General features: G+C 42.1%; 1 protein-coding gene across 4 annotated transcripts in view; it reads left to right on the forward strand.

The window, feature by feature from the left end:
- The window catches only part of ESRRG (estrogen related receptor gamma), a 414,670-nt gene that overhangs the window by 234,196 nt on the left and 153,128 nt on the right, over positions 1-27,346 (forward strand). The window contains exon 1 of one of the 4 annotated variants that reach the window (XM_084868916.1): positions 15,928-16,151. The exons of 2 other annotated variants lie outside the window; for them this stretch is intronic. In XM_084868916.1, the coding sequence (XP_084725042.1) occupies positions 16,096-16,151 (56 nt within the window). In that variant the 5' untranslated portion in view covers positions 15,928-16,095. Of the gene's footprint in view, positions 1-15,927; positions 16,156-27,346 lie in introns of those variants that run through there. One more of the 4 variants, XM_084868919.1, reaches the window with a different exon arrangement.

The raw sequence follows: 27,346 nt of genomic DNA on the forward strand, positions 1-27,346 counted from the left end.
TCCATCCCCAATAGGGGACGTGCTGGAGGCAGCCTATCAATGATTCTCTCTCATCATTGCTGTTTCTCTCTCTCCTCCCTTCCTCTCTGGAATCAATAAAAATATATTAAAAGTAAAAGAAAAGGTGCTGCACACAGGGTGTGTTCCATGAGTGAGATTAGAATATAGCAGTTCGTGCTGGTTGTTGCCAGTTATGAAGCCTCAGTCTTCTAATCAGTAAAATGGAGCTATTTTGAAGCTGATTGTGAGGCTCAGTTATGAAAATTTTGGAAATTTTCATAACTTTCTTTGTTATGGAAAATGCTGAGCCCTGTTCTAGCACATTGTAAACTCGAGGTATTGGGCAACATTGACCATGGTGACAATGCCAATGCCATGATGGTGACAGTAATGGCGGTGATGGTGATGGGTAATGATGACATTGGGAAGAGCACGTAGTGGCTAATAGCTTGCTAGGCAAACTCTTCGAAGGACTAATGCCAAGATCTGTTCCTAGTTTATGTTCCTGCGACTCAAACTTCCTTCAAATGTGCTTTCAGTTTTTAGAAAACACCAACCCACTCTCTGAATTAGATTACCCTGGAGACTTTGTATTTTTAGCATGGAAGATTTGCTGAATTATATGCCATTGCTAGAAAAAGGATGCTATTACTGAGATATTTATTCCAGTGTCCTCTCCTTCAGACCAAGGGTCACTCGGAGGATGGTCTATTGTTCTATTTCAGCAAACTTGGCACCCTCCTACCGCCAATAGCCAGCGAACAGACTGCACCTGTGTGTTAACTTTTGTTTTCTACTCAACAACTTTTCTCAGATCTTTTCTCAGCACATTTGGCCAGCGATAGCCTTTCATTGTCTGCTGCTGGTCAGACTCATCTCTCCTTGGGTTTGAATGCACACCCTTTGTACAAAGACGTGTAGTTCAGCCTCAATCCGTGGGTCTCCAGTGCCTGTAAGGGCATGGCTGTGACTTTCACAAAAGGAGAGATCCTTTCCATTAAGCAAATAGACTGGTTGCAGTTCAGCATTCCATCTTTAAACACAGAGGCAGAGTGGGAACGGGCTGAACTTGGCATTCAGTGCTCTGCTCAGTTTGCTTTTATCAGGAAAGGGGCAGGCCTCTTTTCTGGAGGTGAAAATCCCCCTCCGCTGTAAAGTTTGTGTTTTGTTGACTAAGAGAGTCCGACACCAGAGGGCGATGTGAATACAACATTTTGACTAAGTGTTGATTTACAGTGTATTTTTGCTGTGTAAACAAGATGAGCCTATTTTGTGTTCATAACCATTCATTTTTCTTTTTCATATTTTTCCCCCTTAGGAGCCAGAAAAAATTTTTTTCACTCTGACCCTTTTCCTACTTTTTTGCATTTTTCAAAGAATTGAAAGATTAAGAAATTATTTATTTTGCTGGTATTTATTGAGTACCTACTATATGCAAGATACTACATTAAAGATTTGGAAGGAGTAAGTACTGGAATGCATAAAGGCTCACTGAAGAGATAATCATTAAGCAAGCACTTTCCCATATGATACTCTGTTGATACTATTTTAATAATCTAGAAAGTTGCTCTCCTCAAGGAACTTACAGTCCATTGAAAAATATAATCCTATGCTTCTCTTATTGTCATTGAAGCCTCTTTGGTTTATTCCAAACCATTCCTCCCCCTCCTTTCTACCATATCCCAAGTAGAATTGGCCATGTCCCATTTTAAGTACTTTGTAAAAACGTACTGCATCTATGAAGAGCATTGCAATTGGGTAAACTTTCAGTATCCGATGGTGGGAAGAGTTAGAACAAAAATCCTGGCAATGGGAGTGCATTTCAATATGGAGATGATTATACTTGGGTTGCTTGTAGTGGAATCATGAGAAATATGCCAGAAAAGAAAGAAGGAGATCAGATTGTGGTCAGACTTGAGTTTTAGGTGATGAGAATCTTGATTTTTGTCCTGGAAAATTGAAAAATACAGGGTAAAGTGTTTGGATGACATGGATTAGAAAGAAGCAGAAAATGGAGGGAGGGAGACCAGTTAAGCTGCTACTTGGGAGATTCAGGCAGGCAGTTGAAACTGAACTTTGAGAATAAAGAGATGACTTAATAGAACCGATAGGTCTTAGAAACTTATAATCCATTGGGGGGGCACTTATATGCAAAAATGTGGTGGATTATTTTTATGACTCAATTAATCTTTCTCATAACTGTAAGAAGTCAAAGCTCAGAAAGCAATTAAAGGTTATTCTTTAATTATTTCATTTATTCAATCAACCACCATCAAACTCTACTCTGTGTCAGGCCCTGAGTGTCTTCGAAGCATTCACGATGAATAAGATGGAATTTCTGCCTTCAAGGGGCTCACAGTTTAATGGGAGAAATAAAATTATCTACAGACTGATTTGAGAACATAAAATGATGATATGATGAAGGTGCCCACAGGGAAGAGGCCATCTTTCTGAGTTTCCAGGTGAACAAGAGATTGGGGGTAGGGGTTGAGATGGTATTTTAGCTGGAGGGGTCCACATGTGTAGTGCCATAGGATTGTGACCGGGTATAAAACAATAAGTATAATATCAATTGCATGAACCCCAAAGAGCTTTGAACTTTAATAATAGCGCTTCTGTTTGGACCATGTTCGGTTTTTATATCCAGAGCCACTCCGTTAGGTTGGGAGGCCTTCTCATATGGGGACGGGTTTGTGAATGAAGAGAGGAAACACAGGTTAGGGACTAAGAATCAGTTTCGTAGACGATTTAAAAAAGCATCCACTGAAAATTAACACTTTAAATTCTGTCCCATGCAACAGTTAAGTCCAGAAAGGGCGGGAGGGGATACCTTAAAGAATGTCCATCAGTATGAAATCCCATATTGATAAGTGTGCCATGGTGAATTCATAGCCACTCCAATAGATGCCGGCTTTAATACAGAAACCCTCTTCCTGGACTCTAAGGACTTGGTAATTTTTAACAACAGTAACTCTTTCGATTATTTAGCAAGGTGTGCACATTATTTTTCTACAAGCCCGGGGACGGGATGACTGTTGCTTTTTCCTCCTCTCCTTATATTTTTTTAATGGTAAGCACGTTCCTTTGCAGGGCTTAGAAATCGCTCTAGTCCAAAATGGAACAAAAAGACCTCCCCGGGTGTGCCTTTTCTTGGTCAGGCCTGATGAAGCTGTATAGAAATGTAAATGTAATGTAAAGACCTGTATGTGGGAAGCTTGTGTGTCTCTCTCTCCCCCCCTTGTCCAAGCTCCCTTGGAAAAAAAAAACAAAACAAAAAAACGCTCCGGTTTTGCTGCCTGTGTACATCTCTTGTGTAAGGGCATTTAATTAGCTACAAGTTACAACAAAGGCTCTCGAAAGGACAATATATCGGCGGTGCCCAGGCCTTTATTTTCCTTCGGTGAGCAGCTCTGTGCTTAACTCCCTTATCAAGGGCCGGCCGGGCTGCTCGGACTAAATTGGGAACATCTCCACACGGCTGGACAAATAGATTTTTTGGTAAACTGATTTAGCCTGCTCATTGTTTGCATTTTATTACTGAGCCGCCTCCGGGTCACAAAAATCGGTATTCATTCAAAACAGAGAACTCGGAGATAGGACCAGAGCCAGATGAGAAAATATTGCACAGGTCAGGCCTATTAAACGCGGAATAACAGCGCGGCCCTGACTCACGGGCTTGCCCTCAGCAGGGGAGGGGCTCACATTCCCCAGGTCAGGAGTCAGACTCCAGACTTGGGACGTGGCCTTGGCCGCATCTCCAAGGCCATCTCCAGGGAAAAATGGGGAAGTCTGAAGCATCTGGCTGGACAGACACCAGGAAAGGCCAGGCTTATCATGTACATCTTAACCCTAACCCTAACCCTAACCCTAACCCTAATCCTCCTCCTCCTTCTCCTCCTCGTCCTTCTCCTCGTCCTTCTCCTCCTCCTCTTCCTCCTCCTCTTTCTTCTCCTCCTCCTCCTCCTCCTCCTCCTCCTCCTCCTCCTCCTCCTCCTCCTCCTCCTTCTTCTTCTTCTTCTTCTTCTTCTTCTTCTTCTTCTTCTTCTTCTTCATTTTCTTCTTTCCTTCTGTTTGGACAGTGTCTCAAACCTGAGCGTACATTAGAATGACCTGGATGACATTATATATATATATATATATATATATATATATATATATATATATATATATTTGATTTTTTCCATAGAGAAGAAAAGAGAGGGATAGAGAGCTAGAGACGTCGATGAGAGAGAAACATCAACCAGCTCTCCTGCACACCCCCTACCCGGGATGTGCCCACAACCAATGTACATCCCTTGACCGGAATCGAACCTGGGACCTTTCAGTCCGCAGACTGATGCTCTATTCACTGAACCAAACTGGTTTTGGCATGGATGATTTGCTAACACATAGGACCCTCAGGGTTTCTCCAGGTGGGACGGAGAATGTACACTGAGCAACTTCCAGGGAGCACCATGCTTCTCTCTGGGAAACTCTGATAGAGACTCCCGTGTCCTTAGAGAAGCACGCATTAGCATTTCAAAGAACTGGCCAGCGAAGTCCACTGGGCCAGAGCCCTGGGCAGCTGTGTCCCTTAAGATCAGGTAGAAAGTCCAGAAGATCACCTAGGACAGTGAGATACAGGGATCCTCTCTGCTAAGTGTGATTTAAACAAATAAAGCTCCGGTTGTATGACATCTTATTCCTGCCTTCTCGGGAATCCCTGTCTGTTTCCCACAGCCAGGCGGCTTTTTAGTTCCGATTAATGAGTCTTTAGAGATCATCTTTTGTGCACTTGTCCTAAGAGCTGGGATTAGTTAGAGAGATGAGCGGGATGCAGTTTTATTCTCAAGAAGCTTATAGTCCTGGGGGAGTCAAACGAATAGAGGAAAAAGTCAATAGCATTTGGTTAACGGTGAGGATGGAGAGATGCTGGCTTCGTCCTATAAGACGCCTCTTCTGACCCCCTGGGGTGGACTAAATATTCAGGATAAGTAGGATTTTGCTTAGTGGGAGAAACAGGGAAAGGCAGAATACTGTGAAGTGTGTGTGTGTGTGTGTTCAGGAATCTTCCAAGAGTTAGAAAGTTCTAGAATTTTTAATGTATTAGCAAGTCATTTTATTTATTTATTTATTTATTTATTTATTTATTTATTTATTTTACTTCTCAGGTCTAGTATCTAGTATCTCCATTAGTACTTTGCCCTCCCCCACACCCCCAATCTTTCTACTCCCCCCCCCACCTCTGATACTATTTGATTATTATTATCTATTAGAAAGATTAGCCTCATTCATTATAACACCATTCAAACAATGCCTAGGAATATAAGGAAGAAAAGGGAAAGCAACTCAATTCTGTTGTTTAGGGCAGTGTTTTTCAACCTTTTTTGGGCAAAGGCACACTTGTTTCATGAAAAAAATCACGAGGCACACCACCATTAGAAAATGTTAAAAAATTTAACTCTGCGCCTACATTGACTATATATAAAGTAATTCTCTTGAATAGGAATCAAATAAACACAAAGATAGTATTTTATAATTACTTTATTATGAAATATTAAGTAAACAAAATAGTGAAAAATTATAAAATTCTTGTCTTGTCTGCACCTACGGCACACCAGGCAACATCTCGCGGCACACTAGTGTGCCGCGGAACAGCGGTTGAAAAACGCTGGTTTAGGGTACCACATTAATATTTTGTCAAAATATCCCACATCTGTTCTTACTCTGAAGCACAGGGTTAGAGCATACTTTTAGTTTTTAAAAATATGTTTCTATTGATTTTCTTTTTCTTTTTAGAGAGTGAGGAAGGGAGAGGGAGAGAGAGAAACATTGATGAGAGAGAGAAACATTGATCAGCTGCTTCCTGCACATTCCCTACTGGGGACTGAGCCCACAAAATCAGGGCATGTGCATGTGCCCTGATCAGGAATCCAACTGGCAACCTCTCCATACATGGGATGATGCTCAACCAACCGAGCCACACCAGCCAGGGCTAAAGCTCACGTACAATGATACCCAGCACCTCTGTGATCAACACCTCGTGGGTCACTGTTCACCTGGGTGCTTGGCAGCACTGCACACCCTTTAGTTAAATGTCATACCCTGATGGGTCCGTGACAATGTGGCTTCTGAGCCTTACATCACAGTGCAAAGCGGAGTTCCCCAGATGCTTCTCCATTTCCCACCCCCAAAGCTTAATTTTACCCCTTTCCTCTTGTCCTCAACTTGGGCTGCAGTTGGAAATCTCTGGTGAGGTTCATTTGCAAATATGATTTTATGTAAACTAGTAAAGAGTTGTTCTGGAGGCTCTCCCAGGCCGAAGGGTGGGGAGAGGGCAGGGTTTCGCCATCACTGCAACCAAAGGAAGACTGAAAAGTGTAGTCAGCATTTCCTTCTTGTCCACTGGATGGAAGGGTCCGACCATGACAACACTTCCTCCCTCTCAAGTCAAAAGACAGTTTCCATAAGAGTTAAGTTTGAAAAAGTGCTTGTAATAGCTTCATGGAGATACTGACAGGGTTTCTTCAGAAAATATTGAAACTCATTTGCAAAATAAGCAGGCAGCGTGGATGTAACAATTTTCTTTTTTGGGGTGGGGGGTTCAAATTATCAATTTCTTGGCCCATATTTATCAAGAGCCTGAAATGTCCAGATTACAGGACTGGGCACAATGTGATGATTAAAGGCCGTTAGGTGCTTACTAAAGGGAGAGTGAAGAGACAGAATCCAAGGTACCTTGTGCAATCCAGGCAGACCAGTTATTGCAAAGCATTATGGGACACAGGAGCAAGTCCTTCTTAATATCGCCCCGCCCCCGGGGGGGGGGAACCCTGGAGGAGGCTCATGTAGCAGACATTTCAATCACCTGGAAATTCTGGAAGAGATTGCCCAGGTGACGTGGCTCAGTGGTTGAGCTTTGAACCAGGAGGTCATGGTTTGATACCCGTTCAGGGCACATGCCCGGGTTGCAGGCTTGGTCCCCAGTTGGGGGCGTGCAGGAGGCAGCCAGGCAATGTTTCTCTCTCTCATACTGATGTTTCTATCTCCCTCTTCCTCTCCCTTCCTCTCTGAAATCAATAAAAAAATATATTTTAAAAGAAACGAATACTGGAAGGGGGTTGTATGGATTGTGTCGCTAAACAATATAGCCAGGATTCAAGAAAAGGAGCCCTTTCTTTGCAACACTATATATCTATATCCATATCTATATCTATATCTATATCTATATCTATATCTATATCTATAGCTAGATATAGATATAGATATTCATCCCACCCCGTCATAAAAGACCATGAATTAAGTCAGTAAAAATAAACAAAATGTTTACCTTTACACTCTCAACACATTGACAGGGATTGAATAATTGAATAGGACTAACTGCTCAATCGATGGACACGAGGCCATTGGTGGGGCCAAACTGGGGAAGTCTAACCACAGAAAGAGCCATTAAAGCTCATAGTGTCTCATTTAATCATCTTTGCTAACAGAGAAAACAAATTGTGGCCGTGTTTCCTTCCAAGACCTTCTTTGTCATAACATACCCAGGCCCACGAGCACTGGCACTGAGCAATGCAATCCCCTCCCACAGCCCTCTGGAAAGATTAGAAAGATGGAATTGAATAATTCTGAAGGGAACACGGGGATTATAAAGCTGTTCCATTAGCTGAATCTATCATCGTTCTTTTTTATTATTATTATTAATGAAGAAGTCTTGGAAAAATTCCAGGCCAATGGAGTGATTTTAAAATTTAATTTAAATTTTTAAAAATTATCATTGCCTCTGTCCCGATGAAGAATGGTTTTGGGCCTCCTCAGGGCTCTTTGTTCCTTGGCTTTGATACCGGAGGATTAGATGGTGGTGACTTTGCTGTGAAACTGAGGGAAAAGGAACTAGACTATGGGCGCCACACCAAGCCTTTCCTACGGAGGAATCAGTCACAGAGAAGGGACACTGAGACCTCCTGTTTCTGTTGTGTGTTTCAAGTTCTCACATGAATGTGTTTTTCCCAGGAAACTGACACAGCCCCTGACTGCACCAGACATCTTAAAGGTGAACATTTCTTTAGATTAAAGGAAGAAATGGGCGTGGAATGATTAGATTCGGTTTTATTCCGCTTTCCTAAAACAGAACAATCTTGGGTGTGCAAAATGCACACCAGGTGGTGCTTTTCTGTGCTCCTCGGGTGTCCTTGAAAGAGGATACAAAAAGATTTATGGGGAACAGTTTGAGATTGGGAGTGCAAATGATGTAGAATTTAAAAAACAATACATTTAGGTCCTGACTTTGCAGGTGGGCCTAATGTCTTTGGCCCATCCAATAAACTCTTTGGACCTCAGTTTTGTCGTCTGTACAGTGGGGATAATAATAATATAGTTTTGACCTGCCCCACAGTGTTGTCGAGAGGAACAAAAGATACACGTGTGAAACTACTTTGTTAAAATTGAAGAGTTGCAAAAATATTAGATATTCTACTTATTTTCTAAATAGCTGATGTAAAAAAAATCTAACGTTTGTAAAATCTTACCCTTTTGTTAAATTTTACCTCTTTGTTTAGAGTTCTCATTTACTTTATTAAAATGTATTTTTATGGGAAAGGAGAGGGAGAGAGAGATTGAAACATCCATAGGAGGGATCATTGATCGGCTGCCTCCTGTACACCCCCCATTGGGAACCCAGCCCAAAATCCATGCATGTGCCCTGACTGGGAATCAAACTGTGACTTCCTGGTTCATAATTCCATGCTTGACCACTGAGCCATCCCAGCCAGGCTGGAGTGCTCCTTTACTGAAAGATGAATTAGCCTGCTTCCTTTCTCACTAATGGAAATATCCTTTCATTGACTCAGTTTTCTAATTTGAGGTGATCAATGAGCTCTGGAAAAACATGGGGTCTTGGATGATGTTATTTGCTTTTCGGCAGCACTGGGTCGGATTGGAGGAAGCTGGGATTACAAATAGCTGAGCACTTAGTGACAGACTCCAGGTGAGATAAGGAGCGTCCGGGAGTCAGTCAGTGCCTGGGAGTGTCCCCAGGCTCCTGTTCCTTCCCCCGTCACCGTCACCATCCCTGTTATTTTAATCTCCTAGGGCAGCAGCAAAGGAATTTTCTGTCTCACTCTTTTTTTTTTCTTTTTTTTTTTTTGCTCCCAAAGTGTGATTTTTTTTCCCCCCAGAAAATTTCCGGGTCTCTCCCTGATGCGATGTGTTCTCATCAGTCTGGCTCTTGGAATGAAACCACTGACTTGAACACGCAGGACTTGGTGAAAGCATGACAGGCAGTGAGCAGAGGTAGAGATAGTGGCCTCCATGCAAGACCTTCGTCTTTTTCTGCTGATTCATTAAGTCCCTCTTCTTCTCCTGTAAGAGGAGAAATCCACCTTTTTTCCTAAAAGTATTTGGTGTTCAGTGGAATAAGTGAGTAAGAGAATCAGTGGGAGGTAAGTGCTAGAGTACCTAGCAGGCCTGGTCCCCTCATCTCTTTTTTAAAGTCATCTTCTCCTTACCCGGCTGGACAGCATGGCTCAGTGGTTGAACATGGACCTATGAACCAGGAGGTCGCAGTTTGATTCCATATCAAAGGCACATGCCTGGGCTGCAGGCTACATGTTTCTATTCTTTCTCCCTCTCTCTTCCTCTCTAAAGTTAATAAAAAATATATTTTAAAAAATAGAGATTTATAAATAATATGGCTAATATTTACAGAAAGCTCATTATGTGTAGGATGACCTTGGCATTTTTTTTATCCAGACTCAAATACTTTGAGAGCATAAGAAGGAAATACTGTACATTCTTAGGGTTAGGACAACTGGCATACGTCAGAATGCCCGTGGCCCACAGGGTCACGTGGTTTTCCCAACTCCGACCAGATACTGTGCTAAATTGGCTTACTCAATGACTCCCCATAACAGTTCTACAAGATTGTTATGGTTGTTATTTCCATTAAATAGAGGAGGAAACTGAGGCACCGATGCCGGAAGTGACTCTCATCCAAAGCCTCCTTTCAGCCCAAGGAACCTTACCACCGTCTTACTGCCGGGCCTTCTGGTCTCCTCACTTCCGCTGGGCATGACTAACACACCCACCTCTAATTCATTCCCAGTTCGGGGAAGCAGGTTTTTATCAAATGGATGCATTTACGAAAATAGAACCATAGAAGTGTGTCAGAAAGTTCTAACATTAAAAACAAACACAAAAATACCTGTTGCCCCAGCTCATGTGGCCCAGTGGTTGAGCTTCGACCTATGAACCAGGAGGTCACAGTTCAATTCCAAGTCAGAGTACATGCCTGAGTTGCAGGCCCAATCTCCAGTGGGGGTGGGCAAGAGGCAGCCAGTCAGTGATTCTCATCATTGATGTTTCTGTGTCTCTTTCCTTCTCCCTGAAATCAATCAATATATATATATATATGTTGATTTTAAACATGTAATAACTTCTTTAAGCCTGTTTATGTGGATACCAGATGCTAAATATTTCACTTTTTTTTTTTTTTTTTACTGGTCCTTTGAAATTTTGGGCAAAAGGGTTAAAGGAAGATAGGACTTTCAAATAGTGTTGAAAATTTATATACATCAGGAATAATATATTAATATATTTATTACATACATAATAATAAAAGCACAAAGTATTTTTATTCCTGTTGTATATTATATTAGTTTCAAGAATGTTATATGTTAAATAGGTGGTTAATGTGGATAATTTGATCATTTTTCTGGTATCAGAGCAAGTGTTGCTTACTCTGAAATTCTGTCATTGGTGTTCCCTGCCCCCTCCTTCTCTGCCTCCACTCCCCTCCCCCTTCCTCTCCGAGTTCAGCTGCCCTTTATTTTTGGGCCAGACGATCACACACATGATTGAGTCAACAATTTATGGCTTTTAAAAATAGGGATTTTGTCCTCTCGTAGGTTTATTGTTTATCATAATCATCTTTCAAGTGAAAAGGCTAATTTACTCTTTCTATAGGAATATTTTAAGCTTGATTATCATAATATTACAGCTGCCTGAAAAGGTCTAAAACGGGACATTGACCTTGAATGTTTTCTGCAATTTAGCTCGCGGTGCTTAACATTCAAGAAAGAGTATAACTGCAACTCGAGTATTAATGTGTAATCTCCACATGTTAACGATTGCTCTGTAAATACATGCCATGCAGATGGTAGGACGCTTGTGGGGTACTCTCACCTGCATTTGGTGTCTGCCATGGTGAGTCTGTTGGTTGGAAAGATAACAGCACTGAAGCCAGGTTTGCCCATGGGAGCTGTAGTTTATAATTTCATTCTTACTGGCATCTCACCCTGTCATGTTATTAGCCTGGCAAAAAGAAAGTGAAATCATCCTGAGTTAATTAAACAGAAACCTCTATGAGTTTCTCTGTCTTCCTTTGATTTTGTTTCCTCTTTCCTTTCCCCCTTTCACAAACACACTAGGAAAAGAGTTTGTTTAGTTATGGAGGTGATATAATAACCCTCCATAGAATAGGTGGGTTTTGTTTGTTTGTTACACAGACTCAGTAACTTGGGAATGGGATGGCTTTACAGGACAAGAGGTGTGTCAGGAGGAAAGGATTGTATTTGTGCTTCCGTGGAGGCGATCGCTTGCAGAAAAAGTGATTGCTTCTTGCCAATCGGCACGATAATTTCAATATCAAAGCCTGTGCCCTCGAAATGAAAGGCAACCGAAAATGAGCTATGATGAATGGATGGGGGTTCGGTGGTGATAGGAAAGTAGTCAGACTGACTTCGAAAGAAGGCTGCCTGTTCTCAGGAGGAAAGGTGTGCTCCTAAGCCAGTTTCCAGCATCAAAGAAATCCCAGGTGCCCATGAGGAACGGGGGACAGATCTGGGAGGTGACCCGACCTGCTCAAGGCCACTCAGCCCACGTGGGGTCAGGAGGGATGGGAGGTTTAGCTCTCCGGCCAGCCCTTCACGGTCCTTTGTCCAGGGACCCTGGGTTTTCTTATGGAGCTGAAGGTGGCCATTTGGAATATCCTCGTTTGCTCTCTGTAGTGTGGTAGATTGCTTTACACACGAGATGCATCCAAGACAGCAGGGGAGGTGGTGGCGAAAGTGAGACAGCTTTGCTAAGGTGTCTGATCTTGAGGACAGGCCGGCAGAGGTGGCCAGACTGCAAGGCAATTTGCAAATCTCAATCTGTAGTGCCTCTGTGGATTTTAAATATTTCACCGACGGTATACGTGCAATCCAGAATCAAAATTGGCTCCCAAAAGAATGTGGCAGCTATAAACATTTTAAAACAGATGCGTTCTGTTAATTTTCAGAAGAGGGAGGTGAGAACCTAAAATAGCGGTTCTGCAATAATTGGCAAGGCCAAGCATTTTCTCATCCCCTGTTAGCAGGGTAAGATTACGCTGCTAGGATGTTTCAGGCAATGTTTCTGATTAAAATACAGTAAAAGTTCTGGTATAGGCAATGGGGACTTACCTTCTGCTTCCCCTTCAGTTCTGTTGGTTGCCATTCTGTTTTTGTGTTGTTGTTGTTGTTTTTTTTGTTTTGTTCTTTTTGGTTTTTTTTTTCAAATGGAAATGAAGTGTGCTTGCTGCATGGTGTCTGTGGGTTACATGGGGCTGAGAATGAATTCTTTTGGGTGTTTGTGACTGCATTGTGTAAGGAAGAGCTTGGACCTGGGAGTGATGCATACTAGACTGATCCGAACTAATTTATTAATATTCTTTGTGAGACAGTCCTAAGAGGTCCTTTTGTTTGGTCCCTTTTATCCTGCTTTGGGTAGACTCCTGGTGGTAAGATTGTGAAGTGTATAGACTGAGTAGCCATAGGTGTTTATTCTCTGCTGTTTATGTATTAGTGTCAGTCCCCTCCCCGTCACCCGCAAATCCTTTACCTTGAGATTTTTAAAGGTTTACACCAGTATTGCTAGCGGTGTGCTTATTTCCCGTGTTGATCCACACTTCCTCCTTCAAGGGGAGAACACTGCGAGGAGGGGAGATTCTGGAGATGACTAAGCTGTGTGTTTATAAAATATCCTGGAAGCTGGCTGGCATGTGGAGCGCCCTGGATATTATTTTAAAACATAAATGGATTAAGCTGGAGTCAAGACGGTAGGCGTAATCTCAGGCCCTTGACTTTCAGAGGTGACACAGTGATCCTGATGGGAAAGCAGGCAGCTCTCCAGGCCTGCGTACCTCTGGCCATTGAGAAAGCAGCCATTGCGGTGTGCACGGCACCTCGCACGGATGACATATGTTCAGGGAGAGCTCGGTGGGGACTCCACGGTGCTTGCTGTACACAGATCTCTGTGATAACAGAGAAAAGGGTTTCCACATGAATCTGAGTCTAAATATGTTTAAAGACATATACTTATGCCACCAGCGGTCACATAAGTATCCGAAGGGAATAAGGAAACTCTGGGGAAGAAAAGATAACTCCTGTGCACCACAGTGACTTAAGGCCCATAGGTAAATAATTGACTACAAGTCTTGTCCTTAAAAAGCCTGTCACAGCAGGCAATGCAGAGCCATGGACCACAGGACAGGAATCTGCACAGGTGCAAACTCTGAATGCGCTGAGTGCATGAAATTATTTTTATTATTGTTTTTTTTTAAGGTCTCTGGTCAAATAAGGAAATCTTTTTTGCATCTCTTTTAAAAATATGTACCATTGGATCTACGCATGACCCTGAGGATCGTAGTTTATTCAGAAATCAAGAGAGTCATTGAATCTGAGATATTTTTAACACTGTATTTCTAATGCACTATTAGCTCCTATCGTCCTTATATTGTATTTAAAAAAAAACATGTTTCCTTTACAATTGTCTTTTTTATTTTTTAATTATGAAATGATTACATGTCTCATTTTAGACTGAAGAGACAATTCTTTTTCTTTTTCTTTTCTTTTTTTTTTCCGGGTGTCTGCAGAATGCTTGGGTTTTCTTCCACCTCTCAAAGCTCTTTTAATTCACTGCTCACAACCGAATTTACATCTTAATTGCAGAGTTCACATTTAACAATATAGACAGCATAATGCTACTGGTAATTAAGCTTTTACTACCTGCTTTGATACAGATTTCTCAGGCACAGTTTTTGCCATGGGAGTTCCCAACTTGTATGCATTTCGACCACAAATAAAAGGAATCAGGCCCAAATCTTAGATATGGCTAAATACAGGGTAGGAAAATTGCTTTCTTCTGTGGGGTGGGGGGGAATGGAGGAGGACAAATCATGTCTGTCACTTTTATACTCTGAATTTAAATGGCCTTTTCTATTTCAATGTTTCCTTTTCTATAGACCTAGAAAATTTGAGAGGGTTCGAAAAAAGAGTCAAGTTCTGATTTAGTAAATTTTAATACTCACTGAGCATCTGAATCAATTTATTTTGATTTCAAAGATTGTTATATTATTTATATCATGTAGACTTGTGATACAAAAGGTTGGTAAGCAGTAGAGAGGAATTGTATCAAAATTGTGGCTCTTCCATTCTCCATAAGGTAGCAGCTATTTCCTTGCTATAAATAGCTGGTATCTATTCCAAGTGCATTTGCTTATATTAAAAAAAAATCTGTTTTTTTAAAATAGGACTTAAGGAAAACATTTATTATAAGGAAACACGCTATTAGATAGAGGCAAAACATCGTCACTTATTGTATCCTTTAAAAAAAAACACACACATCCCGGAACTTTTGATGGAGAATTCTTAGTTTTGTACATTATTATCTGTTTGCAAGGAGTTCTTATCATGACCAGACTGTGTGATGACCACAGAATGTCCTGAGCTGATTTTGAAAAGCAGCCAGGATGTGTTATGTTCAGGAACATTATGTGCAGGTACCTTGCATTTTATTGGAATGCTGATGTGGGGGGTAAAAATCCTCTATATTTATGTATGTCCCCCAGTTTGGAAGTTTGCATTGAAATAAGTATATGACCCAGAATATTTCGAGTGCAGGCTGTCTGTCCCAAACATGCAGTCTTTACTTTGTAATGACTGAGATACATTCAATATACTACTTAATTATTATATACAATATATTATGATAATTATAATTATAACAGCCCCAGGTTGCCCCCCCCCCCACCCTAACACTCCCCCTTCCCCCCCAACGGGAGAGGGCAGTGTGTCCTGCAGTTTGGAAAAGCAGCGACGCGTCCTATTTATTTCTCTAGGCAGGCAGACAGGAGCAGGTAAAGAAATGTTTACGCGGATAATACCCGCTGTCCTGTCATCCGTCTGGAGGGACTACTTCTTCTTCTGTAGTTGGGAAAAACCGAATTCCTCCTCAAAGATGAGATCACCACTCACATGCCCCAACAACTGAGAAGAATGCCTTCGACTCCTTAAAAAAAAAAAAAAAACGCCCAGTAGATGCACATAAATCTATCAATGATCAGGACAAAAACAAGAGAGAGAAACCACAGTGACGAAAGCACGAGAGGCCACAGAGCAGCCCGGGGGGGCCGGGTGGATGGATAAAACACAGACAACGGAGAGGGGCAGGACAAACTTCATTCTCTACCTTCCGCACCATCCTTCCCCCAGCTTAACTGAGAAGCCTGCGTGGCAGCGAGCTGAGCTCTTCTCTGCAAGCAAAACCAGACCCGAGGTTAGACACCGGTGCCTCCCCTCTCTCCCGCGAGTTAAGTTAGTTGGGCAGCTTCGCAGGGGGTGGGAGAAAAAAAAAAAAAAGCAAGCAAGCAATCAAGCAAGCCAGCCAGCCAGGAAAAGCAGCGTGCACACGGGGAGCGTGTGGATCTGCGGTCCCAGCTCTGCGTGCACCCCCGCGCGGCTGCTCTGCACCCTTCCCACCTGCCCGGCGGGCGCGCTCCCTCCGCAGCCTCCCTTCGCCTCGGCCCTGATTGGGCAGCGGCCCCCCAATCGGCTGCGAGGCTGGGCAAGGGGTGGGGGTGGTGGTGGGGGTGGTGGCACTGCATATGCAAAGCCCTACTTCATATTAATAAGCTCCCGATCGGGGCTTTAAGTCCTTGATTAGGAGGAGAGCGCGAGAGAGCTCGGGTCCCAACTGGCCGCGCCTACAGGGCTGGTCGCCGGGAGAAGCTGCGTGTTAATTGCACCGCCGCCGCCGCCGCCTGGGAAACTTTGATTTATTGCCAGGGGGGGGTGCGCGCAGAATGGTCGCCGGCCGCACATGGATCCGGTAGAACTTTGCCTCCCTGAATCTTTTCCCCTGCACTACGAGGAAGAGTAGGTACCCTTCTCTTTTCCTTTTGCAAACTCGGCGTGCGGGGCGGTGCGGGGCGGTGCGGCGGGGTTGGGGGTGCGTGGAGGGTGGAGAGGGGGTGCGGGTGGACAGAACGTCTCCTTGCACCCAGGCTCAGGTAGCAGCGCCCCGGGTGTCTGGCGGGGCAGGAGTGGAGCGCCTGTTTGTGTGTTCCGTGTCTGTCTTGTGCCTTTTGTGTGCGGGGTGATCTCCTGATTCTCTTCTCCCTAAGTGGAGGATTGTTCTCTGACTGCGATGTTACTACCTTTGAGGGGAGGCGCAGGGACTGTCAGTGAGTGAAACAGCTGTGTGGCAGTCACTTCTTATTCAGGTGCTAAGAATAGGCACTTGGCACGCATGCTTAGTGAACTGTTCAAACGCATCTTTGACTTGGGACCCGTTTCCCCCCCCCCCCCCCCAGGAAAGATGTTTTAAAATCCAACATTCACAAGGATGTGTACCCCCTGAGCGCTGCTTATGGATCTGCCAGATATTTGGGGCTCCTTGTCATTCCGCGCCCCGGCAGAGTTAGAGGCGACACTGCCCGTTTCCTAATGCTCCTTCGGAGAACAATTTCGAAACTAGCCCTCTGCGATCCCGGGCCGGAATAATGCTATTTGCATGGTTAAGCGTTCAAGTCAGCACTTACACTGACAAATCAGTCCATTTAAGTAACATGAGATTTTCACACATTATAAATATTTAAGGGGAGAGAGGAAAGGGAAAAAAAAAAAAAAAAAAAAAACAGAAGAAACCCAGTCGTGACTTTTAAAATGTTCCCTTGGAATAGACAGCGTTGAGATTGTGGATTTGTCTCGTGCATCTTGTCCAGGAAACGCAGAAAAGTACTTTAAGTTCAATTCGTATTTAGGAATATCTTTATGCACATGGTATCTGTGTATTTGGGTGGCTGAGAATGGGGGAGAAGCGCATGGGGGGGGGGTAAGGAGAAATACATTAAGCATTCTTGTGTAAACAAGCTGATCATAAACTTAATTTCACTCCACTGTTAAGATAAAAGCATTAGCATGTCACGGGAGCTGTGACTGGCTCGTCTGTCTATTGCCTGGCTTTCACGTTACCCTAATACCAACTGGTATAATTCTGCAAAGCGTGCTTTTGGCCAGCATCCTCTCTGTAGGCTGGGAAGAAAATGTAAAAGTCCAGAAGATGAGTGAGCCAGTGCACTATAGAGCGTGTCCACTAGCTGTCCTTAGAGCCTGCATCTTGCGCTGCTCGGTAATTAACTAAGAAATGAAAGTGACTTGCAGTCTCCCTGGCTGCCCGTCTGTGTGTGTGTGTGTGTGTGTGTGTGTGTGTGTGTGTGTGTCTGTGTGAGTGTCTGTGTGAGTGTGTGTGCGCACTCTCATGCACCCACACACTCACATACACACTCGGTCGGCCAGGGCAGGGGATTTTAGCCAAAAGATGGACTTAGGAGGAACCAAAAGACTGGAAGGCTGTGGGTACATCAGTTTGAAACCCCGAAAGGCAGAAACAACCTTAAATTGTGTGAAAATGCCAAGGAGAAATAAACAAAGGTATAAGCCCCCAACCCCCTCCAGTGGAGTTTGAAGGTTAGCGGACCTGAGGCTGGAGATTTGGGCAGTTTGAACTGTCCTCATGTCCAGAAAGGAACCTTATTGGAGCTCACCCAGAGACTGAACTTTCTCTCTGAAATAAATAAACTTTAAAAAAAAAATCCCCCTAGAGGCTTCTCTTTCAAAGTGGTCTCCTTGCATTTAACTTCTCCGGGCTCATCTGAATCATTAGTCAGGATAAGCCTCTTAAAGCAGATGCATGTAAATGAAATCGGGGCACCTGTCCCTCTGGCTTTGGCGCAAGATTCAAACGAGCTTTCTTTTTGGCTCCGTTAAAAGTCATCTTTAAAAAAAAAAAATCCACGTTTATTGTCCGATGCAGTTTTGATGGTTGCGTGGTTCACCGGACAGACAGAAAGACTGGACGCTGAGCAACGCATCTGCCTCTCTGTCTCAATTAATAAACCGCAGAATTTATACACGCTATTAATATTCATAGTAATTGCGCTGGGTTAAACCCCATCACGTGTGTGTGTGTGTGTGTGTATGTGTATGTGTGTGTGTGTGTGTAAGTACATAGACATGAAACCAGGAATGCCGTATCCGAGGGAAATACCAGACCGTTTCTGCTTGGGAGACTGTGGAAAAAGGTTCGTACAATCCATTGACCATAAGGAGAGCCTGAGCTGTTAAACTATAACCATGTATTTTTTTATTATTATTTCAGGAAGTGTGCCAGCACATTAAGGAACATAATACTTGAAAGCTTGTTTCGCATTTCAGAGCAGGAATAACTGATAGGGTAAATAGATGAAAATAATATCGCCGTTCCCTTTGACATATGTGTCAGTGTAATCGTGCTAAATGAGTGTGCTCATCACACGAGTCCCTTTCAACCTCTGATTAAAATGTAACATTGACTGCAGGATTATGGAGCGGACTTAATTTTACCGACTGTTTTAACAGTTGTCACAGCTGTTGGGAAAGGGAAAGGCAATTGAAACACTCCGAAACAGGCGAGGGGAGGAGGGAACCGTGCGGCGCATTTCAGCCTGATCAATGGACATCCAGACGTCCACAATGAGACAAATTGGGGTTTGGAGATCGCTGTTGGGAGCTTTGCAAATTCTATTTCATGTGGTCCACCCTGTCAGGATTTTGATTTTCCCCACCCTCCTCTCTGCCTCATCTCTACTTAGCCAAAGCTAAAATAAATTGAAACACAACTATCCCAAAGTAATACTATCATGTCAGCATAGATGGGATAAGCATAGGCAGGAAGGAAAATGTATATATAAAGAGTAACAACAAGCCTAAATCAGAGGGATGCATTTTTTTTTTTTAAAGGCAGGAGGTCGCCTAAGCAGATTGAGATGTGATGTTATTTGAGAATGTTAAACAGACACTTGAAGTTTATTTTTCTAAGAAAGAACACTTAAACTCCAGACTTGCAGCCCATGTTACTTATCTTCCTGTCTCTTCTGTATGAATCCGGTAGAAATACTTGCAGCCTTAGCGGTGGGCGGTGTGGGTGGGGTTTTCAAGATGATTTCTTTGTAAATTGCTGCCGAAGTGACAGCCAGCTAATACTGGGGGGGGGGGGGGGGGGGGGGAGTGTGGAGTGTTCTTGAGCCGTAGTCTAGTAACCATGTCCCTCACGTCACTGAAGCGAACAGATCCATTCTATTTTTTTCCTCAAAATTAAATAGCCACTGCTATTTGTATATCTATCCTGAGCTATATATAGTCCAGAGCGCCAGACAGTGGGGTATTATGTAATATATGATTTCTCCTTGGAGTAAGCAAAAAAAAAAAAAAGAAAAGAAAAAGTGATTCTGAGTTCATGAAAGAAGGGTTGAATGGCAGTGGTGAGTCGGGGATGGGACCCTGTGTTCCACCAGCCCTTTGTGTCACTGTATTGACGTGTGCCCCTGCACGTTTGGTGGTAAGTTTAGAAGCCTTCCTTTTGTAGGAGGGCTGGGGAACAGCTTTCCTCTTCCAGGGCCGGTGGGTTTTTAGAGGGATGGTTCTCATCTTAATGTGTTGATGGCACCGCTGTTTTATTTACTGAGCTTAGCATGTTGCAGCGGTAATTAACCCATGTTATTAGCAAAGCCCTGGTGGATAGCCATTAATTCTCTTGCATGGATGATCATTTTTCTAGTGTTTTCTCCCCAATAAGGTGTCATTGTTCTGTTTTTTAAATTTTTTTTTTTCCTAAATGGACAGACTTTGATAGATTTCTTTGATTTAATCTGACCCGGAAAATATATTGACCATCTTATAAAGAATGCTATTGCAATTCAGCTTTTAAAAAAAAATCTTAATAGAGGCCGGAGAAAATATATATATTTTGTTTGCCTCAAAGTAAGAAAAAATAAATAAATAAAATAAACAAAAAATAAATAAATAAAAATAAAGCACCACCACAAAAACAAGCAAACAAGGAATTAAGGTTTAAAAAGAAAAGAAGGCAGGAAATCAGTTTTCATTCCAAATTTCCCTGATCTTAAAATTGATGATCATTTTGTATCTCTGAGGTCTTTTGATCAGATTTTTACTTGGTTAATTATACTTTAGGCTTTTCTTTTTTATTTTATTTTATTTTATTTTATTTTGATTTTATTTATTTATTTATTTATTTTTTGGTCAAATATTGAGCCAGCAGAAGAATCCCGTGGCTTCCTGGGCTGAAAACAGATAAGGGCCATCTCATTAGCCGGGTCATACTTTTGCAATTAATTTTAGGTTCACGGTGCTATTCATCACACAGAGCAGGTAACTTCTCCCGGAGTCTGTTTAACGATACTTTCCCCAAGAACTCACTCGTGCCAGACTCCAGACAAAGAAGACCCGATCCTTTGAAAGGTAGGCAGGATGCCCAAGCCCAAGCCCGTGTCACTGGGGGGGCGGGGGAAATCCCTCCACATTTTCTCGGCCTCGTGACTCCAACAAAATATTCCTTCCCGTGACTCCTCCCGAGCTGAGCAGCCTGGAAGGTTCTGCCTGTATTATTATTATTGCATAAAATCAATGAGGATCTGGGCTCTGGTTGTGACTGTGTCACCCCCGTGGCAATGAATAGCCATGGTGTTAAGGAGCCAAGGATTTAATAGGAAATAAACTTGTTTCCAGAATCAGCTGTCAGGCTTTTAGAAAGGAGAGGAGAGCATCGGAGGTGCCTCAGTGGAACTTGCAAGCCCTGGAGCAGATAAGCGTTGCCCTGATTTTTGCTTCGTAGCAAATCCACGGGAGAGAGAAACAATACAGTGTTGATCTGTCATAAGTGCATCTGAGCTCCGGCCGGCCCGAGCCAGCTCTCTGGAGAAAATCTTTGATTACGCCGGGCCAGTTTGCTCAGTTTTTTTTTTATCTCTTTTACATCCACTGGCCTTGTATTAAATTGTCATTGTCCTAAAGCACAGGAGATGGAAATGAATCGCAGCCCTCCCCACTCCCTGACAGTGAAATATTTAGGCGCTCTCTCTCCAATCAGACTTGTGTGTGTATTGGATCGCGCAGGGATGACACCCAGCAGCTCAGCCGGCGACATGCTTCTCACTGCGCTTTGTATGTTTTGCCATTGATTATTATTTTCATCACCACGTGTACATGGACATATGTGGTTTGTGCTGTTGCAAATAAGTAAATACTCACAAGATACTTTAAAATGCAATTCAGCAGATAGAAGGCACATACGTGTGTGTTGGTGTGTGTGTGTTGGTATGTGTGTGTGTGTGTAACATGCATGTGAAATATGCATACAGAGAGAAAAGGTGTATGTACAGACTATAGGGATGCTGCTAAGAGTGTCCATGTACATGTATGTAACAAAGTGGGTCCCAAGTATTTTTTTCTGATCAGTTAGTTGCCAGTTAAATTTGCCAGGCATGATTTTAACCTGGTATTCATATTTCAGGTATTTATCAGATCTGATTTTAAACTCATTTGCTTTAACTGCTATATAAATACAGGAGACCAGCTAACCTAACAAGTAAACTTGTTTCTGATTTTTATAAATTTTTCATTTGTACCATTCCTACATTTAATATTTAGTCATTATAAATAATTTGTAAAATAGGAAAACAGCTACTTATATTAAAATGCATACTTTAATGATTTGGGAGAAACGATTTTGGATAAGATCATGGCCACATGATTTTTTCTACAATTGGATCTGACAAATATATTTTAATGTAAACATGAAAGCTTTCAAATAAATGCAAAATATGAATTTCTTTTTCTGCACTATGCAAATACGTCAGTAGCTTATTTTTTTTTTTGCTATAAGAAAATCTATAAAATGAATAATTATTTTGCTTATATAAAGTACATCATAGATTTTGGAATTTTGGAATTCTTTCCCCAAGAAGTAATTTTAGAAATACGTGATTTTGCTTAGTGAATCTGAATGAGGGCTGGGAAGAAACACTTACCAAATGCTCTTTCTATCCTGATTCTTTTCTATTTAAATTCCTAGATTTATTTCTCATTTTTATTTGTTTGTGTAGCACTTTAACAAATTTAATGTTTCTGTGTTGTTGTTTTTTTTAATCCTGCTGTTTCCTCCTGTCAATCCATCAGATCAAAATTAGCTCCTTCATTACGGAAGGCTGAAAAGTGACAGTCTTTTGCCTTTTGAAGGGTTTACCTGGCTTCTTTTTCTTGTTTTAAGTCTATTTTAGATGTAGACCGTCTAAGGTCTAGGTAACCTCTGCTAAGAAAAATAATTTTTATTTAGAATTTTAGCAAAATTCTAAATAAAAACCTCTTCCATCTCTGCTTTTTCTTTACAGCTGTGCCAGGTGTTTCTTTGCCTCTGATGGGACAATATTTCTCAGTATTTTTCCAAATGCATTTTCTAATCAATTATGCAAAATCATCAAATTGAGAAGATTTAGATTTCGTGTGTGTCGTGTTTGGGTAGGTTCATCCATTCCCCCTTTTAATTAAGAAAACATATTTACATGTTTGGAGGAAACTTGCTTTTTATGTTTTGATTTGTTTAAATGTTATGCCTTTTTAATTTATGACAGTGCATGCATATTTGGAAGAGAACTCATTAAGGCAAAGCAATAAAAGAAAAGGTACAGTTTTAAATAAATTAGCTTCTCACTGATCAATTCAAATCCATTTTAATACCCTGGCGAAGATGTATATGTGCATTTGAATATAGATACATAACACGCAGCATTGGCTATCAAAATATAACCTATGGAATTCTTTCACACAATATGATAAATGATAGCATTTGCTTTTGGCATTTGACACCTATTAAATACTTATTTAAAGTGTTAAACTCGTGGAGAGCCTTATCTAAGATTAGATTACACTGTAAAAAATAAATAAACATTAAAAGGAAATTTATATTTTAATTATAGAAGGCAGCCTTTGTCATATGCGTTCCCCTGTGCTTTCTGGTATGGCTTTGAGTGTAACAAAACAGCATCTATACTTTCCATCATTTTGATTGGAAGGGCATATAATGGGTAATACGCCTTGGCAGCACTTACGTAGCCAAAGAAAACAAATTAATATCTGGCATCCTGAGGGCTGTCGGGCATATCACAGACGTGTCAATTTAACTTCGCTTCATCATACACCTTCTCGGCAAACAGTTGGTTAAGGTGGCACTAAATAAAGGGGAAGCTGCCCCTGCACCCTCACGCTGTATCAGGGACTGATGGCGACCAGGAGCGTGATAGAAACCAGGCTGATGCTTGCTTCTCTTTCCAACTCTTAACTGTGGGGATGAAGGCAGCAGAGATCTTAAAGCGTTCTCAATGAAGAGCATAACTTGAGCTTGTGCAAATCTTCCTACTGTGTTAGAAGCAACCATGGCACAAGGAAGTTAGTTTTTAAAAAGCTGGATGTGGCCGCTCTCAGCTGTCCTTGCCTGAGAGGTAAATGCAGATGGAAGAAGGCAGGTGAGAGGGAGCTATGGTCACCCACCTTGAACAGGGCATCTCTTTCTGGTGGACTTGGAATATATTTTCTGAGAAGGACAGAAACCTTATGAGTGGGTTGCTTTCTTTTCTTTTTTTTTCTTTTTTCTTTTTTGTATGGCTTATTCAATATGCAAATAAATAAATAAATTTAAAAAGTAAAATAAGACCTTACGCACAGAAAGTAGGCAGAAGGCCACTAAGTTCTTTTTTTCTCCATCACCGTCAGAGCCATCTCCTTGCCCATGACAGTTTCCTTTTCTTCTGTTCTAGGCAGATGTCACTCATCTGAAATGTCTTTTGAGTATTAAACAAAAGGACTCGCTAAATAAATATATGTACTTCCTTTTAATACTTACAATATAAATTAGAATGTTTTCAAAGGTGTACTCCTTAGTTAATATGTTGTTGCATTTTATTTCTGTAAAACATTTTGCTTTGGAAAGAAGGCCCGCAGTTACAATTAGAGTTAGCAAAATGATGGGTCATATGAAAAATTATATAGACATGGGTCCTCATTTCAGAGAAAAAATTCAAATGGGAGGTTATTGAGTTGATTGCCCTTTGCCCTCCGCAATTCCAAATTATCACAGTGCTTGAAATTCCCAAACATGTAAGACGGCCATGTTCAATCATATTCATTTTCACAGGGGAAGACAAAGCCTTCTTCCCACCCATGAATCTGTTCAAATAAGAGGATTATCATACTTGTAACTGACTCTTCATGACCGAGGAAAGGGAAAGATACATACAGGCAGGCATGGGCAAGGGTAGGTTAAATTACCAGCCATCATGACCTAAATGATAAATCATAAGTAAGGTTAGGAAACAATAAGGTAACATTAATAAGAAGAAGACAAATAATACAAATAAATAATACCATCATTAATGAATAAATAAAATAATGCAAGAATAAATTGTTTCATGTAATCACAACAGTAAACTTACTTTTGCCCGCCCTTTGTGGTTGCTAAGAATCTTGTCTTCCTCTTATGGGAAAGCGACTGTATACAGTTGGTGCTGGCTTCCATCAATGGCCGATGGATCCCTTTCAGGTGTCAGTGAGACCTGCCTCATAGGTCCTGGGCTCATAGAGTGAGTCACAGATGGAAAAGCCACCATCAGCTGAGTAGCCTTGAACTGCACACTTGGGCTTAATTCCTCTTTATTTTATTTCATTGTTGTTGTTTTTTTGTTGTTGGTGGTGGTGGTTTTTTTTTTTTTTAAATTGACTTCAGAGAGGAAAGGAGAGGGAGAGAGAGATAGAAACATCAGTGATGAGAGAGACTCATTGATCGGTCCCTCCTGCAAGCCTCCCACTGGGAATGGAGCCCACAACCCAGGCATGTGCCTTTGACCGGGATCGAACCTGGGACCTTTCAGTTCACAGGCCAACGCGCTATCCACTGAGCCAAATCAGCTAGGGCCGAACTCATCTTCTCGTCCAAGAAAGGTTCTTGGAGTCTAGACAGAATCGGGAGTTGGGCTCTTGTGGGTACATGTGGCTGCCTCTTCTTGTTCTCTCCTAGCCTCTCGGCAAAGGAAAGTGAGGAGCAAGCGGACAGTGTATGCACACAAGCCCAACAGAGGTTCCTTCCCGGGGATTTGTTATTTAGTCATTTGGGTAAATTTCAGGTTCCTCTTCCTTCTAGAAACATCACTGTTGTCTTTCGTGCTCCAAAGAACTACCCGCTTATGATGAGGTCTGTCTCTCAATTTCTGGGAACCATGACCTGGTCTAAGCATTTTTTAATAGAAATGGAGAGCAGATCGGCTGTGCATGCTAGTCTGGGATACTTGGAACTGTTTGGTCAAGTCTGCAGAATGAAAAGAATAATGAGATCCACACTCAAATTGTATTTGTTATTATTTTTTAAATTTTTTCATAGAGTGAACAGAACTTTACTGTCTAGATAGAGCATCTTTGAGGCTTTCATGATTGGGAAATCTGTCATGAGAACGTGGTCATGCTTTGTGACAGCCTTGATTTCTATCTTGTCTTCAGTTTAGGGGGTACCTTCGGAGTAATCTTTCCTTAGGTTATAGAACCTCTGTGACTCCTCTTTGAAATAACCTGAAATGGAGGTGTGTGTGCTCGGTTCTAAAAAAATACAAAATACTTTTCTGGCCCCCTCCATCCCAGCAGCATTAAATATATATATATATATTTGTTGTACTCACCTGTTTTGTTAAAGGATCGTTTGCTCTGGGAAAAGGTAAGTGCTTGATCTTCAGCCCCATTTGCACACACAGTCCGTCCCCCTTCCCCCCAATTCCAGAGAGATTGCCTTCCACTTTTCATATTTGCTTTCCTTTTATTTCTGTTTGTTGTGCATTCTAGTTGAGTGCTTTTATGGTGTTTTCTTGATTGTTGTCAGTTTGGGGTACTCGAGTTGATGCCCAAGCAGGAAATCCTATGGCAAGGAAAAATCTGGCTGTCACGTGTGGAAGATTCAACTGACGTTGGATTGTGTGTAAATACAGTTCGTTAGTGGAGGGTCGATCAGATAGCTGGGGAGAGGGGGAAGGAGAGAGGGAGAGGGAGGAAGAGAGAGAGAGAGGGGGGAGGGGAGAGAGAGAGAGAGATAGAGAGAGAAAGAGAGAGAGAGAGAGAACACGAACAGCAGGCACACAGTTCTTTCAGTCCCTGCGCTGTTCCTACACCTGATAAGATTGAGCGAGCTTTTCCCCATGCTGATAGGCTCTGAATAAGAAAAGCATAATCACTTGTCCTGGCACCAGCTTATCAGGAGTGAAGGAAAATGCCAGCACTTTCACATTAGCAAAAGTAAATGTTTCAGATGCTCGGAGCCTTTCCCCCGCCTTCATCCCAGTTAAGTAGCAGCAGCGCTTTTCGGAGGGAGCTGTAATGAGCAGGAGGATTTATTACCTGGGCAAAATTACAGGTGAACGCGTTGATAAAAGAACCTTTCCTGTCAACAGCAGCTCCTTTGATAAGCTGGTGCGTCTCGGCCGCGCGTCCTCTGGAGAAATTAAGCATTCCTGTGCCCACTCCGGTCCTGGTTAGACATCGTTCCTGATGTTAGGAGATGCAGTTAGGGCCTATCTCCATGGCAGCAGGTGGGTGACAGACTTGTAAAAGCTAGTGTGCAATAGAGGAAGTTAGGGGTATCTGTGAGTTTGCATCATCTGCTCACCCAGCAAACTCCAGTATAAGAAATCATATGTATAATTTTTTGCTCAGGAATGGAATGAGGTTTGTTACACACTTAGGAATACTTTGATGAGAATATAAAGGGGTTTGTCTAAGCGAGTCCATTTTTAAAGCACTTCCCCCTTAAAATAAAATAAAAAAGGTGGGGGGGAAGAGATTTTGGTTTTGCGCATCAGTATAAACCACAAACTTTCTCTCCCATTCTCTCCCCTTTGCAATGCGACGCCTCCAAATAATTTGGCGTATTCAGATTTGATGAATGATAGTGCAAGAGCAGATGGATTGATTTTGGATTACTATTGATTACTCTCCATGAGATCACCGTGACACCCTCGGATCAATAGCATTCGATTAAGCAAGGCCCAGCCGTTCGGGGCGTCCAGCAGCAGCACGGGGACTTTGGGGACAAAATGTTCAGCAGCTGATAAATTGACAAAGCGCTCAGCTTTAAATAGCCCTTTGTTCGGGAGGCGCGCCTTAAAATATATTTCACTGGAAAGTTGGCTTTTTTTGCAACT

Source organism: Pipistrellus hanaki (assembly GCF_964339955.1).
Source record: "Pipistrellus hanaki genome assembly, chromosome: 20".
In the NCBI taxonomy this organism is placed as follows: domain Eukaryota; kingdom Metazoa; phylum Chordata; class Mammalia; order Chiroptera; family Vespertilionidae; genus Pipistrellus; species Pipistrellus hanaki.